Source organism: Thalassophryne amazonica, chromosome 19 (genome assembly GCF_902500255.1).
Source record: "Thalassophryne amazonica chromosome 19, fThaAma1.1, whole genome shotgun sequence".
Taxonomy (NCBI): domain Eukaryota; kingdom Metazoa; phylum Chordata; class Actinopteri; order Batrachoidiformes; family Batrachoididae; genus Thalassophryne; species Thalassophryne amazonica.
The window spans coordinates 33653560-33674850 of NC_047121.1; the positions used below are offsets into that span (position 1 = coordinate 33653560).

Here is a 21291-nt window from a genome sequence, read left to right on the forward strand (position 1 = left end):
CTGGGTCCATTATGGAATGGCCGGGAACTACTGTTATGTGTCGACACGGGTTGAGGAGCGGACCTGCGTCCGACGGAACCCAGCGCTAAAATAACCAGAAAGCGGTTCCAATAACAAAAACAATTTATTTTTTCACCCTCTGGTGCACATACTGTTGATGAGGGTGAAGGACTCTTCTGCCAGCACCTTCTCCACAGACAAATCAGTTTTCATACCACCTGGAGAGCAAAGAAAAGAAAAGAAAACACCAAAATGTCCAGCCACACACCCCCAACACACAACATCCAGGTTGTAAATTTGTGGACATTTCTGCCAAAAGGATTTGATCAATTTGTAATCAACGTGCGCACTGCACAAAGTATTAAAAAATGAGAAGAAGGAGTGAAACCAGAAAATCACAGCCTTTTGTGGTGTCTGATTTAACAGGTGCATGTCAGGTTGCGGGTCCGTGTGTGAGCAGGGTTTGAAAAAAAACAAACTGTCTGGGTTTTAACCATGGAACTGACTTCGGTCCCACTTTCCTCACATCAGTGAGTGTCAGTGCTGAACTTAATTTTGTACCTCTGTTATTGTGCACGTCCAGACTGCTCAGGGGTTTTCATGGGAATGCACTGCGACTGGACACGACATTTTATCCGATGTGAGCGAAATTTTGTTATACAAAATCCGTTATATATGGCATGTATTACATGGAAAAACATCCAGTTTATACAATGATGGTTTAGTTCAGTTTTACTGTACATGGGACTGAACACTAAATTTGACGATGAAGTCGCTTCCATCCCACACGGCTGACTTTATTTCCCCAAATTTTTCTTCTGTTTGGATCTAAAGGGAATCTGTACATCTTGAAGCTCGTGTGTCTATTTGTGCATCCAAATGCACAGCAACCTGGCATTTTCAGCTGGATAAGAATAAGCTGATAAATAAGCTGGATTTACATGCAGACACTTCAACAGTGAACGTTATTTTGGCCCCAAGATGGGACCACGAGTCATGTGACCATTTTTTACCCGCTCGTCTGGTCGCTACTCTGTATAAAGGCACTCTCGCAACAGCAAAGCAGAAAATCAGAGAAATAAAAAAACTGTGATCATTTCTCAGCTGTTACTTTCCCAAAACACAAAACAGCTACATCTCCACACAAGCATCTTCCTTTTGCTTTTCTGTGGCAGCACAAGTGTAACTCAGTTAGACACACCACGGATGCATTTGAGAGAGAACAGATCCATAACATCTGACACCCTTCAAAAAGACATGATTTCAGCTATTTTGTGGTAATATAGCAATAAAATGTATTCATATAACACCTTCCAATCATACAGACAGATGACAGCACTAAAAAAAGTACAACCATAAAAGAAAAAACAAAACAAAACACAAACTTACTGCTCTATTGTGAATGTTAGTTGAGCAAGACTTTATGTTTAAATTATATACACACACATTTTCTGATGAGCAGTTTGAAGCTCAAAAGGAGCAGCTCTGGATGTCGCCATTTTGCCAGTGGTGGACTCCGCCAACTCTGAGCTAATCCAAATTTTTGTTTGTGGGTGATGAAATAAAGGTGACTGTAATATGATTTGTGTGAATGTACTGATGTGCACTGAATTTTGTATATGATTCTGTAACAAAGGGCTTGTTTTCGCCATACTACAGTCGCTTTCTTTGTTGTGATTAGCTGACATAATTGATGATATAGACGTCGCAAATGCTTTAACATCAATAACTTTAGTTGATGCATCATTTGTTGGTTTTGTTTTAAAGAATTTACCTGTTGGATTTTCAATATACTTCAATTCAAGTAAGTGTTATTCTTCAATGCCACAATGTTGCTGCCACTGTTTGAGTGCATACCTGCGTGATGACTGGAGCGATTTTTTGACTGTCGTCATTGGTAAGCTAAACTCCAGTTATTAAAAAAAACAATCGTGACAGCAGCAGTGCAGTTGGACTCCATGGGTAATGAGGGTGTTAAAAGGTCTCAGAACATTGCGATCAAAAGAGGTTAAACCCAAAGAGGAAACATGCAGGCGCAAATCTGGATGACAGGCTACCAGAAAAAGCAAAACCACTGTAAGTACTATCAATTCATATTCATTATTCAATGGTTTTATTAGTTAGCGTAAGCTTTTGCCATTATCAAGCTACTTCACTAAATGTAACTCACTTTTTTCAGTCTTGCTGCAGCACCTTACAAAATGTATATAGAGAGTGGAAACTAGCAGACATTAAAATGATTTTTAGGGCAAAGTGGGGCTTAAAAAGGATTTAATTATCAACAACAGCAAATTATCCATTAGATACCTCTGCAAGATCTTCAAAGCAGCTGCCAACCAGTGGATGAGGACTGCCGTCAGCGGTCATCTCCACAGCATCCTCGATCAGTCCAAGCAGCTTCACAGTCAGCTCATGGATGTCCAGGATGTTGCTGAAGATCACCTCCACATCCTGCACAACAAACCACACAAATGGCCATCTCTTTAATGATCAGCTAATAAATTCTGCTCCAAGTAAAGGGAATAATGATCTAATTAAGCTTTTAATACCTCTCCGAAAACCCATTTAATCTGCTCACCAAATGAACATCAAATATTTACTGTACTCACAATGTGAAAGAATAATTAAGATACAAGTAAGAAACCATGGGGGGGGGGGGGGGAATAAAATCCAAGAAGGTCTTATGGCCCAGTCACACGGCACTTAACGAAGGGTGACGAAGCCCTGACGAAACAAGAAATCTGGACTTTCGTTGGCATCGTTTAACCTTCACACACCTTCGTTCTTGCAGCTGGAGCTTCGTCGGGATTTTTAAACTGTTGAAAAATTTGAACGAAGGGCAACGAAAACCTCAATTCGTCTGTGTTTCGTTTTGCTGTCGTTCTTGACGTTTTTTAATCGTTTAGTTTTTTGCAACGTCATTGTTTAATTTGACTTCGTTGGAGCAGCTGAATGTTTTCACACAGTGCAGAAGCCGGTTTGTGAGCGCTGAGGCTGCTGCTGCTTCATGTACCGTTGGAAATTACAGGGCAAACTAAGCCTGCTTGCTTGGATTTTTTAATCTGTGTGTGGGGCAGCTTCAATGGGCTCAGGCACCTTACATAGGCCAGAATTAATCTTTTGTATGGATATAATTAATTATTTTGCCACAAGCAACTGCTGAATTTGAAACAACAAAAACGTTGTGTAATTTCCGACGGTACTTGAATGCAGCATCAGCGGCAACAGCAGCTGCTGCGTGCGCTTATTATTTTGTATTAAATATAACAATATGAGTGTAGGAATGACAATCCAGTCATCCTGTACATGTGGCAACAGGTAGATGAATCAAAATCATTATATAAAGAGCTGTTCTAGAAGGCAGAATTCACGTTGTGGATCAGTGATCAGCTGGTGGAAATAACCACACAAGTCAATGCGCATTCACAGGCACTGATTAATTTACTGTTCTGATATATTCAATCCTCTTTACACTTATATTTATATTTATTCTCCCTTTTGACAGTTTCCTGTTATAAATCAATATATATGGCTTAGAACATAATACAGTGATACAGCAGTGACCACGGGGCACTTTTTTTTTTTTTTTTTTTTTTTTTAAATTGGAGCAAGACGGAGCGCGCAGCATGTCCTCAGACAGTGAGAGTTCTGATGATGATGGAGATGATCCCTCTTTTGTTCTGGATGAGGAACCAGAGCAGGTGGTCCACTGATGTGCGCAGAGATCTCCACAGCTTCTGTTTGCAGTTTCTCCAGGACTCAGGCACTATGAGCTCTGTCCCAGCGCCGAGTCCTGGAGCGCAGAGATGCAGACACACACTACTCCAGCTGTGACTCCAGGCGTGTTTCGTTAAAGCGTCGAGATCGTGAGCTTCGGTTTTGTTAAGTTCCTCTTTCGTCCCTTTTGCGCTCTTGCTTCGCAGACTGTTCGGTGATAAAGCTCTTTCATCCACCTTTTCTCAACGAACTGTGACTTTTTTTTACTTTTTCCCTTCGTTCAGGAATCGTCCTGTGCCGTGTGACTGGGTCATTACAGAGCTGGGAAATATTTGATTCCTTTACACATAGATGCACATCAATCCATATCACTAACATGTATGAACAGAGGTGCATTTCAAGTTTATTAACTATATAGTTAGAGAAGTTTCTTAAACAGTCAGAGGACAGACTATGTAATGAGAGAAGGTTTTTTTTTTAAGTCTTATTTTTGATGGTGATTGAGTTCAGCACAGTTCTTGGAAGAGTTAAACAGAGAAAGAGCAAAAACACATCCCTGAGGATTTCAAGAATTCACTGGTACACACAGCACTCATAATACCTGTGAACAAACCAAGACTGATGTCAGTCAACTTATTGGGGAGCCAGAGAATTGTCAGGATGTCCCACAGAGCAGCCCGATCAAATACAATGTGAATAATCATTATAGGCTGCAAGCACTGCCAATATTCACACTTGCATTCAAAGTGTACTTGCAGGGTTAGGATGCTGTTGATGGTTGTTTTCTTAAGCATGAAACCATACTGCTCTGGTCATTGAGCAGGAAGCAGCAGGTACTTGCAAGCTGGTTGCAAATAGTTGTAGCAACAGGTGTACGAGGCGTTCGAGTCAGGGAGGATTTTACACATGATTCCTACTTCATGTGCACGGAGACCAAACTTCGCACTATGTGTGAAGAGGCTCTAAATGTTGTGCAGCAAACTTTAAACAAGCTTGAACATGCTTTTTCTTCAGCAACATAGTCTTGCGTGGTGAGCGTGTATGGCATCAGATCAGTGACAAAACCCCACTTGCGTAAAAAATGCGTTCACGGGCAGATATTAACTGCACACGCGCACAAAGGTGCTGCGTGCCAGGACCCGCGCTTCCCCCACCCGCTTGAACTTGATTTCTGCTCGCACGCAGAGAATTCCTGCTCACTCGCTTGAAACCTATGGCACTACGGGGGGTGGAATTATGGCACTATAGGGGAGGGAACCAGGTTGGCACTGGCTCTGCTGTGATTGGCCATCTCTGGAGAGCGAAGTTTGATTGACAGCCCTCCTCTCCGACATGGAAGTCAGTTGGAGACAATAGTGTTAAGCGATTATCACCTCATTTCTGCTTATGAATGGGCTATTTTTTGTTTGGAAATAATGTCCAGCGGTGTATACAGTTATGCTCAAGTCTGCCATTCTCTGTCCATCTCTTCACTTTGTTTCTCTAGTGATGAAGCTAAGCTCCGCGCGATCAAAACAGAACCTATGTTTTTCGTGCCGTGTCCCCAGAATGCTATGTGAATCTGCGTCATTTTTATCTTTGTTGGTATTTCTGTACAGAGGGATGGCGTTAAATTGGAACCTGGTGTCTCATATTGCTAGAAAGCTGTGTGTCTGTGTGAGGAACAGCTCTCCGTGCAGATAAAGAGAGGGTAGCAGGACTGAGCCAGAGAAAGAGCTGCCTGGTTTCTTTGGACTCGAAAAGGAAAACAGCAAACTGCTTTAATGAAGAAAAAAGAAACGTCATAATGAAACATCATAGCTGAATCAGTATTATGGTATTGCTCCATTTACATATCTCCTTTTGAAATATAGTTGGTACAACTGATAATATCTACAGTAATGTTCAGAATAATAGTAGTGCTATGTGACTAAAAAGATTAATCCAGGTTTTGAGTATATTTCTTATTGTTACATGGGAAACAAGGTACCAGTAGATTCAGTAGATTCTCACAAATCCAACAAGACCAAGCATTCATGATATGCACACTCTTAAGGCTATGAAATTGGGCTATTAGTAAAAAAAAAAAAAAGTAGAAAAGGGGGTGTTCACAGTAATAGTAGTGTGGCATTCAGTCAGTGAGTTCGTCAATTTTGTGGAACAAACAGGTGTGAATCAGGTGTCCCCTATGTAAGGATGAAGCCAGCACCTGTTGAACATGCTTTTCTCTTTGAAAGCCTGAGGAAAATGGGACATTCAAGACATTGTTCAGAAGAACAGCGTAGTTTAATTAAAAAGTTGATTGGAGAGGGGAAAACTTATACGCAGGTGCAAAAAATTATAGGCTGTTCATCTACAATGTTCTCCAATGCTTTAAAATGGACGAAAAAAAAGAGATGCGTGGAAGAAAACAGAAAACAACCATCAAAATGGATAGAATAATAACCAGAATGGCAAAGGCTCACCCATTGATCAGCTCCAGGATGATCAAAGACAGTCTGGAGTTACCTGTAAGTGCTGTGACAGAAGACGCCTGTGTGAAGCTAATTTATTTGCAAGAATCCCCCGAAAGTCCCTCTGTTAAATAAAAGACGTGCAGAAGAGGTTCCAATTTGCCAAAGAACACATCAACTGGCCTAAAGAGAAATGGAGGAATATTTTGTGGCCTGATGAGAGTAAAATTGTTCTTTTTGGGTCCAAGGGCCGCAGACAGTTTGTGAGATGACCCCCAAACTCTGAATTCAAGCCACAGTTCACAGTGAAGACAGTGAAGCATGGTGGTGCAAGCATCATGATATGGGCATGTTTCTCCTACTATGGTGTTGGGCCTATATATCGCATACAAGGTATCATGGATCAGTTTGGATATGTCAAAATACTTGAAGAGATCATGCTGCCTTATGCTGAAGAGGACATGCCCTTGAAATGGGTGTTTCAACAAGACAATGACCCCAAGCACACTAGTAAACGAGCAAAATCTTGGTTCCAAACCAACAAAATTAATGCCTCGCAGATGTGAAGAAATCATGGAAAAACTGTGGTTATACAACTAAATACTAGTTTAGTGATTCACAGGATTGCTAAAAAGCAGTTTGAACATAATAGTTTTGAGTTTGTAGCGTCAACAGCAGATGCTACTATTATTGTGAACACCCCCTTTTCTACTTTTTTCCCTAATAGCACAATTTCATAGCCTTAAGAGTGTGCATATCATGAATGCTTGGTCCATTTTAAAGCATTGGAGATCATTGTAGATGAACAGCCTATAATTTTTTGCACCTGCGTATAAGTTTTCCCCTCTCCAATCAACTTTTTAATCAAACTACGCTGTTCTTAACAATGTCTTGAACGTCCCATTTTCCTCAGGCTTTCAAAGAGAAAAGCATGTTCAACAGGTGCTGGCTTCATCCTTAAATAGGGGACACCTGATTCACATCTGTTTTTTCCACAAAACTGACAAACTCACTGACTGAATGCCACACTACTATTATTGTGAACGCCCCCTTTTCTACTTTTTTTTTTTTTTACTAATAGCCCAATTTCATAGCCTTGAGAGTGTGCATATCATGAATGCTTGGTCTTGTGAGAATCCACTGAATCTACTGGTACCTTGTTTCCCATGTAACAATAAGAAATACGAGGTCTGTCCAAAAAGTAAGGGACCTTTTTATTTTTTCAAAAAGTATACGGATTTGAATCACGTGTGATTGCATCAGCCAAGCTTGAACCTTCGTGCGCATGCTTGAGTTTTTTCACGCCTGTCGGTTGCGTCATTTGCCTGTGGGCAGGCTTTGAGTGAGCACTGGTCCAGCCCCCTCGTCAGATTTTCATTGTCAGGGAAATGGCAGAGCGACTGCCGCTTTGCTCCATGAAATTTTTTTCAGAAACTGTTAGAGACAGCCAGTTGGAAACCATTCGAAAGATTCAGATGGCTTTCGGTGAAGATTCTGTCGGCATCACATGGATTAAGGAGTGTTAAAACCTTTTTAAAGATGGCCCACAGCGGCGGAGGGTGCGCGGCGCACCGAGCGGCCATCGACAGGCTGGAACGACCAGATCATTTCCAAACTGGACGCTGTGTTAATCCGGGACATCGTGTGACTACCACAGAAATGGCAAGAGAGCTGGACATAGCACTTTTGCGTTACATTCCACTGTTACAGGAGATTTTGTAATGAAAGACGTGCGGAGGATTTCGTGCGTCGGCATGGAGCCGCTCATGGCGCACAAAAAACAAACAAACAAAAAAAACCTCCATGTTGGAAACCATTCGGAAGATTCAGACGGCTTTTGATGGCTTTTCAGTCGAGTGAGTATCCGAGAAATTGTGTAACAGCGTGTTGGAAATCTCACAGGACATGTTGTGGCATGTCCAGCTGTTACACAATTTCTCGGATACTCATTCGACTGAAAAGCCATCGAAAGCCGTCTGAATCTTCCGAATGGTTTCCAACACGGAGGTGTTTTTTTTGTTGTGCGCCATCAGGGTTGTCTGAAACAGCTTTATAATAAAGCTTGCAGAATTCAGTTAGAAAACTGTTTATAAGCTGGCATCAGATGAAAATGACCACAGCTCCAGTTTTAAATAAACCACTCAATATTCATTAAAAACATATATATTCCAATTGTTGTGGTTACTATGACTATGCTAGAATTATATATATATTCTAAATTACACAATATACACTGCATAAAAAGGTCTCCAGACATTTTTCCACACATTGAAAATCAATAAATTTAGCCATTATTCTTTTACAATTCTTTGAATTTAAACATTCCTCAACAGTAATTTAAACTGGTGCATAGGCCTCTTTCTTTGTCTGAACTGTAACTGAAGACGAAACAAAACCCTCATGTTTCGAAAGAATTTTAATTGATTTGGAGGTCTTCTCACCTGAGGTATGAAGATTTTGGAGTTGGAGAGGAAGTGATGGCGGAACACTTTGATAATGAGGTCTAGCTCTCGAAGGTACTGGCGCTCTTCTGCAATTTCAAGCCTCACCAGATCATCGTACGTGAGCTCCCCAGAGGATGATGGCTCCTCTGTACATTGTGACATGAGGCCAATGTCCTCCTCCTGGTCAAACATGTCCATCAAAACCTGCAAACATGACGACGTGACAACCAGTGATGTCAGAATTTATTTGTGGCCCTTCTTTTGATTCCACAGACCCACACCCTTAGGAAAAGCCATGTGCACGGGTGAGAAAAGTTAAAGCTGACATGCATGCATAACACTCACTTTGTCAGCGCACATTGACACCTTGATGTCCTGCTGGCTGATTTCATAGTGCCGAATGTTGCCAACATAGTTGCCTGCCAGTTTCAGTATGTCTGCTGATATGTATTCAAGCACTGCTACAATATACAGGGAAACATGGTAGTCCACTTTATAACCCAAAACCTCCTGAAAAGAGAGAGAAAAAGGTCACATTAGGTCATCATAAAATCATGTTATAAGGAGGACAAATAAGCAGTTTTACATTCTTGTCATTTTTCTGAACGCACATGAATGCACCGCAATTCAATTAGTCTTAACAGTGGTAAAACCAATATATCCAATTAAATAAATATTTCCCAGCAGCTGATTTAATTTTCTGGCACAAATGATACAGATGACTCAGTCAAAGAATGCAAATCCTGTACAGTCCTGAAACTGTAATCTGAAACATGCAGCAAAGACAAGAATGGGACAAGTGAGACATGCAGCAGACTTTACCTTAAGCAAAGGGTGTATCTTGTCTACAGGGAGAAGTAAGGGATTCCTCCTCTTGCGTTTCTCAATAGCTGACTGGGCATCAGCAATGGCCCACTTATCTATTGGGTGTGGAAAAGTTTTCTGTACACGTTCCTGGTCACAGACAAAAGGGCAAGTATTACATATAAACATAATTTATTAAACAAACATTCTCTCAGATCCTGCAGAGTTCAGTATGCTAAAGGTGCCCTGACACTTGCATGACTTTGATCTGCGTACTTGCACGCACATCGTCATGATGATCCCACCCGCTGTGTTCCCAACTGGACTCTGTGCTTTGTTCCACTGGATGCCATGCATTGTGCGCTGGACGATGCGTATATAAAATAATTATTTCGTAGTGGATTAATCATTTTCTGTCAGGGTTGTCTGTTGAAAACAACTGTAATCACTTCCAGAATCACAGCAGACCGCTCCAGCTGCAGCGTTTCTCTCTCTCTCGCTCGCGCACACGCACTTAATGTGGTGGAGAAAGCATTTGGAACAGTCTAAAAAGGTAATTATTTGTGATGCTTATTATAATAGCTTGGTAAAACAGTTGCATGTTCATTCCTTCTTGTGTGCAGCTGTAAAAGCATGTTTATGATAGATCTTATAATCATTCAGATGAGCTGCGCTCTAATGTGGTGCGCTGATGCAATCACTCGCATACACACAACGTGTTTTTGACTTGTTTGCGCAATGGTCACTTGAAGTTCACATCATTAATGTGATGGAGATTTTGAACATTTCAAAGTTTTCTTGGCGCATGTGCACAAAGCCACGTACACTTTACAACAGTTAATGAGTTTGAGACGAGTTTACTCTCGTGTACAACAGAGTGCGTGCAAGTGCGCGGATCAAAGTTGTGCAAGTGTCAGGGGGCCTTAACACATTTCCTCAAACAGACCAATTAGAGAGTAGAAGAGGGGGTTAGTGGGGCTTTTAGGGATTGTACAGTGCAACCTGAAAGTATTCAGAGCGATTCACTTTTTCCACATTTTATGTTACAGCCTTATTTCAAAATGGATGAAATTCATTTTGTCCCTCAAACTTTTACGCACAAAACCCCATAATGACAATGTGGATTTTTTTTTTTTTTTGCAAATTCATTAAAGCTAAAATAAAAAACTAAGAAATCACATGTACTTATGTACACATTATCTGAATAAAATTGAGTTCAGGTGCATCTTGTTTCCAATGATCATCCTTGAGAGGTTTCTACAGCTCAACTGGAGTCCACCTGGGGTAAATTCAGTTGATTGTACAAGATTTGGAAAGGCACACACACCTGTCTACATACACTGAACAAAAATATGAATGTAACTTTTGTTTTTGCTCCCATTTGCCCGCCAACCCTAGATTTGTAGTGAGTGAAGGATACACACTGGAAAAGGTTTCCAGTAACAGGGAAAAAAAAAAACAACATACAACTACTCACTCACACACCTACGGTCAGTTTAAGGCTGTGACACACTTTGACGATGTGGACCACAATGACTGCAAATGGCAAGTCAAGGGTTTTAAAAAGTGAAAGTCATGGTGCTACTGTGATAATTATTGCTCATAGTGTTACTTCCAGATGTTGGTTCAAGTTGGGCTGGACTGATTTGTAAGCTTACCAAGAGGTGTCATGAATGTGCATGATGGGAACAACTCTCAACAAGTCTACTCCAAGTAGGCAAAATTATCAACAACGCAGCCAACAGTGCACCACAAAGTTGTCCAAGTTGTCACAAATTTATATATACAGAAGGTGGACAGAGCTGTGGCCTAAACTCTGTCTACAGGTCTAATGTCTGCAAATTTTTTAACCACAGAACACATGCTGTCAATACCGTTCATGTGTGTGCCACAGAAGAGAGAGTGCATGAACAGCAGAAACTGCAGCTAATTAAACAAACAAAAAAAAAAAACCAAACATTGGTAATCAATCAATTATTGGTAATCAAGGATTTAGGCAACCACATGGGTCTGACACAATGAGCCACATCAATTATGTGAATGTGTGATGTTGAGTTGAGTTACCAAGACAGATGAGGTCTTACCTCAACATCCTGCACAGAACGAGGCTGGGCCACACACAGTATATTGAGCAGCTGCAGGATCAGCTCCTCAATGTGCTGGAGCGCATCCTCCTTCGCCAAGAGGTTCGGGTGGACCTGCTTTTGTACCTGAATGTTGGATATAAATAAAAAAGATCTGAATGACAAGTTGAACAGTAGGTTTACATGACCTCGATAGGAAAAGAGCATTTTTCTCCTGCACTCATATGTCATATGTGATCTGAACCTGTAATAAGTGAATCTCATTGTAAAGACCTGTTATAACACAACCCAGCTGGAATCACATACAGGTCTGAGTTTTTGATGTCCAGGGATGCATTGTGGAGGGATTTTTTGATTACTATTTTCTCACCTGATCACCCCAATTCAGTTGTACTACTTAATGTGTTGCATTTGCATTTTCTAACTTTAACCAAAATTGATTATCACAACATACATTTGTTTGATAAGCTTATTAACCACAAGAGCTGTAATCATTTTCGTATTTTTGGCTTTCCTCATCCTAACCAGTGGTGGGCACAGCTAACCAAAAAACTAGCGTTGATAACCGCTAATTGAAAAGTTAACTTTTATAACGATAAACCGAAAAAAACTGATTAAAAAAAACTGCAGAAGCTACAGCTAACCAATAACCGCTAATTTTTAGTACTGACTCCAGTACACTGTCAGCTACTGACAAGCCAATTTTGAGTTTAAGCACCGCTGATGGTTCGGAGTAGAATCATAGGCAATCACAAACCCAACACAAACAATGAGTCAGCGCTTCTGTCATTGTGTGCCCTGGCCACTGCTGTAAGGAAGAGTCATTAGTGTTTCTTAAAGCGAGGATCTGGACAAATATGAACAATAGTGTTTCTTAAAGCGAGGATCTGGACAAATATGACCAATAAGGTATGAGGACACAAACACATCACAACACCATGACACAGATCAGAGGAACCTATTCATCTACTACCTATTCATCTACATCTGGAGACAAGAAGGATATAACTCAAAGGATTGCTGATCATGGAAAAGTAGAACTGAGAACATTTAAATACACAGACCACAATGTACTGGACTTGGAGCACGATATAGACCCGGACAATAATTTCTTCTCAAATATCAATGACAGTTGTTGCTATTATACAGATGAACAGTTTAATCGGATCATTAAAACGGATAACAAATTATCAATAATCCATTTCAACAGCAGAAGTCTATATGCAAACTTTAACAACATTAAAGAATATTTAAGTCAGTTTAAAAAAATATTAACATAATTGCTATATCAGAAACATGGATCAATGAAGATAAAGGAATGGATTTTGAACTGGATGGATATGAATTTAATTGTGTAAACAGAAAAAATAAGAGTGGAGGAGGAGTGGCTGTGTATGTGGATAAGAACATGGATTATAAAATAGTAGACAATATGACAACTGTGATTGATAACTTATTAGAATGTATAACTATTGAAATATGTGAAGAAAAAAGCAAAAATGTATTAGTCAGCTGTATATATAGAGCACCAGGATCTAGTATTGAAACATTCACTGACTGTATGGGAAAAATGTTCTCAAAAACTAATCAAAAAACTGTGTTCATTTGTGGTGACTTAAATATTGATCTGCTCAATCCAAATAAGCATAAAATAACAGATGAATTTATCAGTATAATGTACAGTATGAGTTTATATCCAAAAATCACCAGGCCAAGCAGAATTACATCCCGTAGTGCTACCTTAATTGATAATATATTCAGCAATGATATTGAGAATAACACTGTGAGTGGATTATTAATCAATGACATTAGTGATCATCTACCAGTTTTCATCGTTTATAATAGAAACCATCGGCGGAATCAGCCAGAGGAGAAAATAAAATACAGGCGAGTGCGGACAGAGGAAAACATGAACACACTAAAGAAGGATTTACAGGAGCAAAACTGGGAAAAGGTATACAGTGAAAGTGATGTTGATAGTGCATATGAAACTTTTTTACAAATATTTACATCATTATATGATAAAAATTGTCCAATTAAACAAGACTACAGAAAACAAAAAATCCAAGCTCGACCATGGATGACGAAAGGGTTACGAAATGCATGTAATAAGAAAAATACACTGTATAGAGAATTCATAAAACTAAAGACTAAAGAGGCAGAAAATAGATATAAGAAATACAAAAATAGATTAACTAATATTATACGGGTATGTAGGAAGGAATATTATAGTAACATATTATATAATAACAAAAACAACACTAAAGGAATATGGGATATATTAAATAGCATTATCAAAAATGGTAATAAAAAACAGAGTTACCCTCAGTATTTCATTGATAATAATGTCAAGAAGGAAAATAGGATGAGGTAGTCAACGGTTTTAATAATTTTTTTGTAAATATTGGACCAAGCTTGGCAGAAAAAATTCCCGATTCCCAACCTGAGGATTGGGATAATAATCTCATAGAAAGAAATCCCTGTTCAATGTTCCTCACAGCAGTGGATGGAAATGAAATTATAGACATTGTGAATAATTGTAAATATAAAACATCTACCGATTTAAATGAAATTGATATGGTGGTGGTAAAACAGGTCATTGAATGGATTGTAGAACCATTAACATACATCTGTAACTTATCATTTCAAACCGGTAAATTTCCCAATCAAATGAAAATAGCTAAGGTTGTGCCGCTGTATAAGACTGGGGATATACACCACTTCACAAATTATAGACCTGTTTCTTTGCTTCCACAATTTTCCAAATTATTAGAAAAGTTATTCAATAATAGATTAGACAAATTCATAAATAAACATAAATTACTTACTGATAGTCAATATGGATTCAGAGCACATAGTTCAACATCACTTGCATTAATAGAATCAGTTGAGGAGATTACAAACACCATAGACCACAAATTACATTCAGTTGGAATATTTATAGACCTTAAAAAGGCTTTTGATACAATTAATCATGACATATTAATCAATAAACTTGAACAGTATGGGATTAGGGGGTTGGTGTTGCACTGGGTGAGAAGCTACTTAAGTAACAGAAAACAGTTTGTGAAGTTGGGGGAATATACATCATCATGCTTGGACAATGCTTGTGGCGTCCCACAGGGGTCAGTATTGGGTCCAAAACTGTTTCTAATTTATATAAATGATATTGGCAATGTTTCCAAAATATTAAAATTAGTATTATTTGCAGATGACACAAGCATTTTTTGTTCAGGGGGGATTTGCAGGAGTTACTGAGGAGGATCAGTATAGAAATGGGAAAATTGAAAATATGGTTTGACAGAAACAAATTATCATTAAACTTAAGTAAAACAAAATACATGTTATTTGGCTATTGTAATACAGACATACAGGTTCAGTTACAAGTCGAGGGGGTAGATATTGAAAGGGTACATGAAAATAAGTTTCTGGGGGTGATAATAGATGATAAGATAAACTGGAAGACTCATATAAAACATATACAAAGTAAACTGTCAAGAAGCATTTCAGTTCTAAACAAAGCGAAACATATTCTGGACCACAACTCACTCTGCATTCTTTACTGCTCACTGGTTTTACCATATTTACAGTACTGTGCAGAGGTATGGGGTAATACTTATAAAGGTACAACACAATCACTATCAGTAATGCAGAAAAGAGCTATAAGAATTATTCATAATACTGGCTATAGAGATCATACAAATCCACTATTTTTACAATCCAAATTCATATAATTCACAGACTTGGTTCATTTTCAAACAGTACAAATTGTGTATAAAGCAATAAACAATTTACTTCCAGCAAATATTAAAAATATGTTTTTTAACAGATCAGGGGATTACAGTCTGAGGGGGAAATTTAATTTAAAGCATCAGTGGGCACGAACAACATTAAAAGGTTTCTGTATTTCTGTCTGTGGGGTGAGGATGTGGAACAGATTGGGAGTGGGGCTCAAGCAATGTCCAAGCATGAACCAGTTCAAACAGCGGTACAAAAATATGGTTTTTTCTGGGTATAGGGAGGAGGAAGGGTAATGAGGGTTAGGGTGTTTTTGTTTTTTGCTTCGGCTTGTAAATATATAGTATTTTGTATGTAAGTAGGTATGTGTAGGTGTATGTTGATGTGTGTGTATATATGTATGTGTATATATGTATATGTGTATATATGTGTATGTATATGTGTATGTATGTTGATGTGTGTATGTATATATGTATGTGTATATATGTATATGTGTATATATGTGTATGTATATGTGTATGTATGTTGATGTGTGTATGTATATATGTATGTGTATATATGTATATGTGTATATATGTGTATGTATATGTGTATGTATGTTGATGTGTGTATGTATATGTATGTGTATATATATATGTATATATATATATTGATATCGGTTTAGGTGTGTAGGAATCTATGTGTATATGTGGCAAAGGGTATTACTGGTTGTGGGGAAGAAGGGGTAGGGATAAATAAGCTGATGCTTCACCCTACCCCTTTTCGGACATGTTGGGTACACAGTAGGAACTTTTTTGTTGTTGTCTTTACTAATCTATCTTGTAATTGTTGTTGTATCAAATGTTCGAAATAAACAGTTTTCATTCATTCATTCATTCATTCATTCATTCATTCATTCATTCACATTCACAGCATATAGTCTGCCAGATGTGGGCAAAAGGCAAACAGAAAAGCAGGTTTGACTTATGGTTTGATTCAAAAATCAAACTAATTCCAGATGGTTTATTGATATTAGCGTTAACTCTGTCATTTTTACAAAGTGAAAATATCACAAATATCTTTTAGTTTTAAAGTAATGCACTAATTCTGAAAGTCTGAGCTTTAAAACTCACAGATGCCAAAAGACATTATGGGAAATTGAGCCTCCTGGTTGATTGGTTGTAAAAAAACAAAAACAAACAAACAAAAAAACACAAGTTACTGTAACATGTGTGTTGGTTTTTACAAATAAATCTGTATTTGTAAATATGTAAAAAAAAAAATCATTTGGCAAAAAAAGGCATTTGCAAAACTGAAAATTCTCTAAGTGTGATACAGGGCAGCAAATGGTGACCATATGACAGTTGGATGCTATTTACACTCCTTTCCAGTACATGGCAGTGTTCTTTGCATTTGGGTCAAAATCCAGAGTTACTCAACTAATGATTTCAGCCCTAGTCGACAGTCAAGATCAAGGCTCAGTGGTCAAGATTAAAAGTGAGCAACAAAGAGTAAAGCTCAGTGATGCATGTGTGTGTGTGTGTTTCACAGCCCGACTCTCCAGGTACGTAATCATTCAGCACCTTGTTAACCTACCAGACACTGCAAAACATAATGTGTTTGAAAGTTTTCTTGTGGTTTTCAAAATCACTTAGCGGTGGGACACCTGGAGAGTGGAATCAGTCTGAAAGAAGATGTGTTTGTCTGGTGCAGAGAGAAGAGAAAGCATGACTTCCTCATGTCTATAAGTGGAAAGAGAAGAATCCCTCCAACTACCCAAAAGTTGTCATCATGTGGGCCGTGCCCACTTGTAGGAATGCTGTCAGTTGAGATCCTGTTACAGCACCCAAAGCAGACATGGAAAAAGTTAACATAGAATTAAGAAAGGCAGATAGAAAAAGACACACATGCAGACTCACACAGGTCCGAGTTGACATGCCAGTGATGGAATCACCCTAGCATACAGTAAAGTGGGATGTTATGATGACAAAACATTGCCCCCGGATGATGGAATGTGAGTCAAGAGCTAAAAGGTCAACTGAGAACGGGCTCGATGCATTTTTGTGTTATGACTTAACAGCAATACATCAATATACAGGATGTCTCTCCTGTCTCAAAGTCAGGGTCCCTTAACTCAGTTTGAGGTCATTATAAAAGCGAGAACTAAAAAGTCACAGTCTTGTAAAACATCCCATTTCCATATTCTGTTTAGATTCAAATTCTGGCAGTGTTCACATGCTTTTAATAGACACAGCTGAGCTTGAACATATAAAGTCACAGTTTGGCATTATGGTTTTTTTTTTCCTCATAAGTCATTTTTGTTTTCATGCACACTCACAAGACCCAACAGTTATAAATAAGACAGAAGTACACTTGGGGAAAACATTTATCAAAGCAGAAGTAAGGTATGAGATATGTCCTCTCAGCCACAAATAAGCACTTGACCAAATTCCAAAGGACACTGGGAGCTGAGTCACCACACAGAAAATACGGGGGTTTCCTTCACTTCATTCATGAAATAGTTGGCTTGCTACTGAGAGAACTACATGCAATAAGTGCCATCCATTTGCAACTGTATCAGGATGGGAACAGAGCAGTCTGGGTTGAACATTTAAAAAAAAAAAAAAAAAAAAGAGAGAGAAAGTTGTCTAAAATACAGCTGTAATAATGATACAAATGACTACAGCAGCACTTTTAGCCATTTATTATATTAGACAAAGCGAGGACTGTGTTTACAATAGGTTTTTATTTTTTTATGTCTGAACTGTCCCTTTTTAGAAAATGTAACTATTAATAATCTGGCAAGCCGTAGCTCCAGTTTAAGTTACACTTTATGATGCTGCGGTTAGTGAATCTGTCAGTTTCAGAGGAGAATGTCTAAATTGAGGAGTGACTGCAGAGTGAGGCCATGTGCAGGTATGATCGTGTGGCTCAGTGTATTTACAGGACCAGTGCAATTTGATCCTAATGGTAGATGGATGAAACATGGTCTAATATACTTGGCAGCCGGCACTAACCTAAGCGTAACAGCAAAGCGATTGAGTAGGAAGCAGCAAGGGGACTCTTGATGTCGAAAAGCACTCAAGTGAAAACAACAGAAATTGGAATGCTTCAGTGAGAAGAAACTTTTTCCACAATAGCACAGTGACAAGTAAAGTCATAGTTCATTATTATCCATCATCACAATGAATTTATACCCATTTATGAGCACAACTTCAGTACAGAATCATGAGGGAAATGTACCATACACCCATCTTAAAATTAAATACATCCTAGAGTTGGGAAGCTTCAAACATAATTTAAAACAACTGATTAGAATATTTTCTGGAGTACAAGTCATGGTTTTTATTACTACAACCCCTGGCAAAAATTATGGAATCACCGGCCTCGGAGGATGTTCATTCAGTTGTTTAATTTTGTAGAAAAAAAAAGCAGATCACAGACATGACACAAAACTAAAGTCATTTCAAATGGCAACTTTCTGGCTTTAAGAAACACTATAAGAAATCAGGAAAAAAAATTGTGGCAGTCAGTAACGGTTACTTTTTTAACCCAAGCAGAGGAAAAAAATATGGACTCACTCAATTCTGAGGAAAAAATTATGGAATCACCCTGTAAATTTTCATCTCCAAAACTAACACCTGCATCAAATCAGATCTGCTCGTTAGTCTGCATCTAAAAAGGAGTGATCACACCTTGGAGAGCTGTTGCACCAAGTGGACTGACATGAATCATGGCTCCAACACGAGAGATGTCAATTGAAACAAAGGAGAGGATTATCAAACTCTTAAGAGGGTAAATCATCACGCAATGTTGCAAAAGATGTTGGTTGTTCACAGTCAGCTGTGTCTAAACTCTGGAACAACTACAAACAACATGGTAGACCAAGGAACACATCAAAGCATCAAGACAGAAAACTTCAAAAATCAAAAATGCACAACCAAACAAATGAGGAACAAATGGGAGGAAACTGGAGTCAACGTCTGTGACCGAACTGTAAGAAACCGCCTAAAGGAAATGGGATTTACATACAGAAAAGCTAAACGAAAGCCATCATTAACACCTAAACAGAAAAAAAACAAGGTTACAATGGGCTAAGGAAAAGCAATCGTGGACTGTGGATGACTGGATGAAAGTCATATTCAGTGATGAATCTCGAATCTGCATTGGGCAAGGTGATGATGCTGGAACTTTTGTTTGGTGCCGTTCCAATGAGATTTATAAAGATGACTGCCTGACGAGAACATGTAAATTTCCACAGTCATTGATGATATGGGGCTGCATGTCAGGTAAAAGCACTGGGGAGACGGCTGTCATTACATCATCAATAAATGCACAAGTTTACGTTGATATTTTGGACACTTTTCTTATCCCATCAACTGAAAGCATGTTTGGGGATGATGGTGGAAGTTGAAGAAAATGGTCCATGACAAGGCTCCAACCTGCAAAGCTGATCTGGCAACAGCAATCAGGGAAAGTTGGAGCCAGATTGATGAAGAGTACTGTTTGTCACTCATTAAGTCCATGCCTCAGAGACTGCAAGCTGTTATAAAAGCCAGAGGTGGTGCAACAAAATACTAGTGATGTGTTGGAGCGTTCTTTTATTTTTCATGATTCCATAATTTTTTCCTCAGAATTGAGTGATTCCATATTTTTTCCTCTCTGCTTGGTCTAAAAAAGTAACCGTTACTGACTGCCACAATTATTTTTCCTGATTTCTTATAGTGTTTCTTAAAGCCAGAAAGTTGCTATTTGAAATGACTTTAGTTTTGTGTCATGTCTGTGATCTGCTTTTTTTCTACAAAATTAAACAATTGAATGAACATCCTCCGAGGCCGGCGATTCCATAATTTTTGCCAGGGGTTGTAGTTTCAAGGTTCTTGCCAACACAGTGGAGCATAGGGGACCGCTACGCTGTGATTCAACCAGAGTAGGGACTTTTGATTTTTTTTTTCCTTCTTTTCTTTTTTAAAAGGACATGTCGTATGTTATTTAACGTCCCAGTTAGCAACACAAAGCATTCGTGATCGTAAGTCTATCTGCACGCACATGGTAATAATTAATGGTCACTGATTTATTGCATTGCTAATTATCCCTCTTGCTCAGCGATTCAGCAGGTGCATTTCCACTGGAGGTTGAACAAGTCCCACAGTCACCGTGTTTGTGAAGCGTTGTGTGTTCCCGAAAAAAGCAAAAATTTAAAAGTGACACACTCAGTCTGCGAGTCATAACCACAAGATTAATTAGCAAAAAGCAGAGGAATGAGTGACAGTCATCACTCTGCTGGGAGGAGCTTTCTTCAGTAACTGTTCGGAGTGAAACTGGACGTAGCTGAAGCAGTCTGCCACAGAGCCACACCAATCAGTCAGAGAGAGAGAGACAGCAGCCGGTGTGATTGAGCAGACACACTCAGTTTGAAATTCTTCACTTTTGTGTATAGATAGATAGATAGATAGATAGATAGATAGATAGAGAGAGAGAGAGAGAGAGATAGCGATAGAGAGTGTCTAGATCTCTAGATTCTAGTGATGTTACTTGTTTAGTTTTGCATCACTGCAGATCAAACAGCTCTGTACTGGTACTCAGACACTACAAGCAAATTTATATCACTTTACGCTTCATGAAATAGTGCCCATTTCTTTCATTTCTGATATAGCTTTGACCAAGAGTGAAGAAATAAGAGATAATCCAATCTTCTTCCTCTATTCATTTCCTGGTGTAATTCGTAATGTGTGGCACAATGTGCCTCAGTATTGAGCAGTTTCAGGGTCTTAAGCCTGATTTAACCTTCTAAACTATGTAGCCACGCAATCACGTCGATGTAGGCGTGACCCTTTCAAAGTTCTCCGTCGCGTTGGTGGGTTTCTCAGTGCAATTTACCTCTGGAATAGTAGGGGCCGCGAGGTGAAGAACAAGACAGGGACTTTCTTTCTACCTGCATTGCCACTGGTCTTTTTTTTTTCTGGACTAATTTGTCCCTCAATGACCTCCACTTCTTTATACAGTCATTGACCTCCAAACCAACATTACATGCAATTTCCCTCTATGAATTGCCGGTCACTTGGGCATCTTTGTAGGTATTCGACTCCGTGG

At 38.9% G+C, this 21291-nt stretch overlaps 1 protein-coding gene across 2 annotated transcripts in view; it reads right to left on the reverse strand.

The window, feature by feature from the left end:
- The window catches only part of sos2 (son of sevenless homolog 2 (Drosophila)), an 83503-nt gene that overhangs the window by 42499 nt on the left and 19713 nt on the right, over nucleotides 1-21291 (reverse strand). The window contains exons 2-6 of one of the 2 annotated variants that reach the window (XM_034194972.1): nucleotides 11482-11607; nucleotides 9416-9547; nucleotides 8939-9103; nucleotides 8591-8797; nucleotides 2308-2451 (exon numbers count right to left, since the gene is read on the reverse strand). In XM_034194972.1, the coding sequence (XP_034050863.1) occupies nucleotides 2308-2451; nucleotides 8591-8797; nucleotides 8939-9103; nucleotides 9416-9547; nucleotides 11482-11607 (774 nt within the window). Of the gene's footprint in view, nucleotides 1-2307; nucleotides 2452-8590; nucleotides 8798-8938; nucleotides 9104-9415; nucleotides 9548-11481; nucleotides 11716-21291 lie in introns of those variants that run through there. The other variant, XM_034194971.1, reaches the window with a different exon arrangement.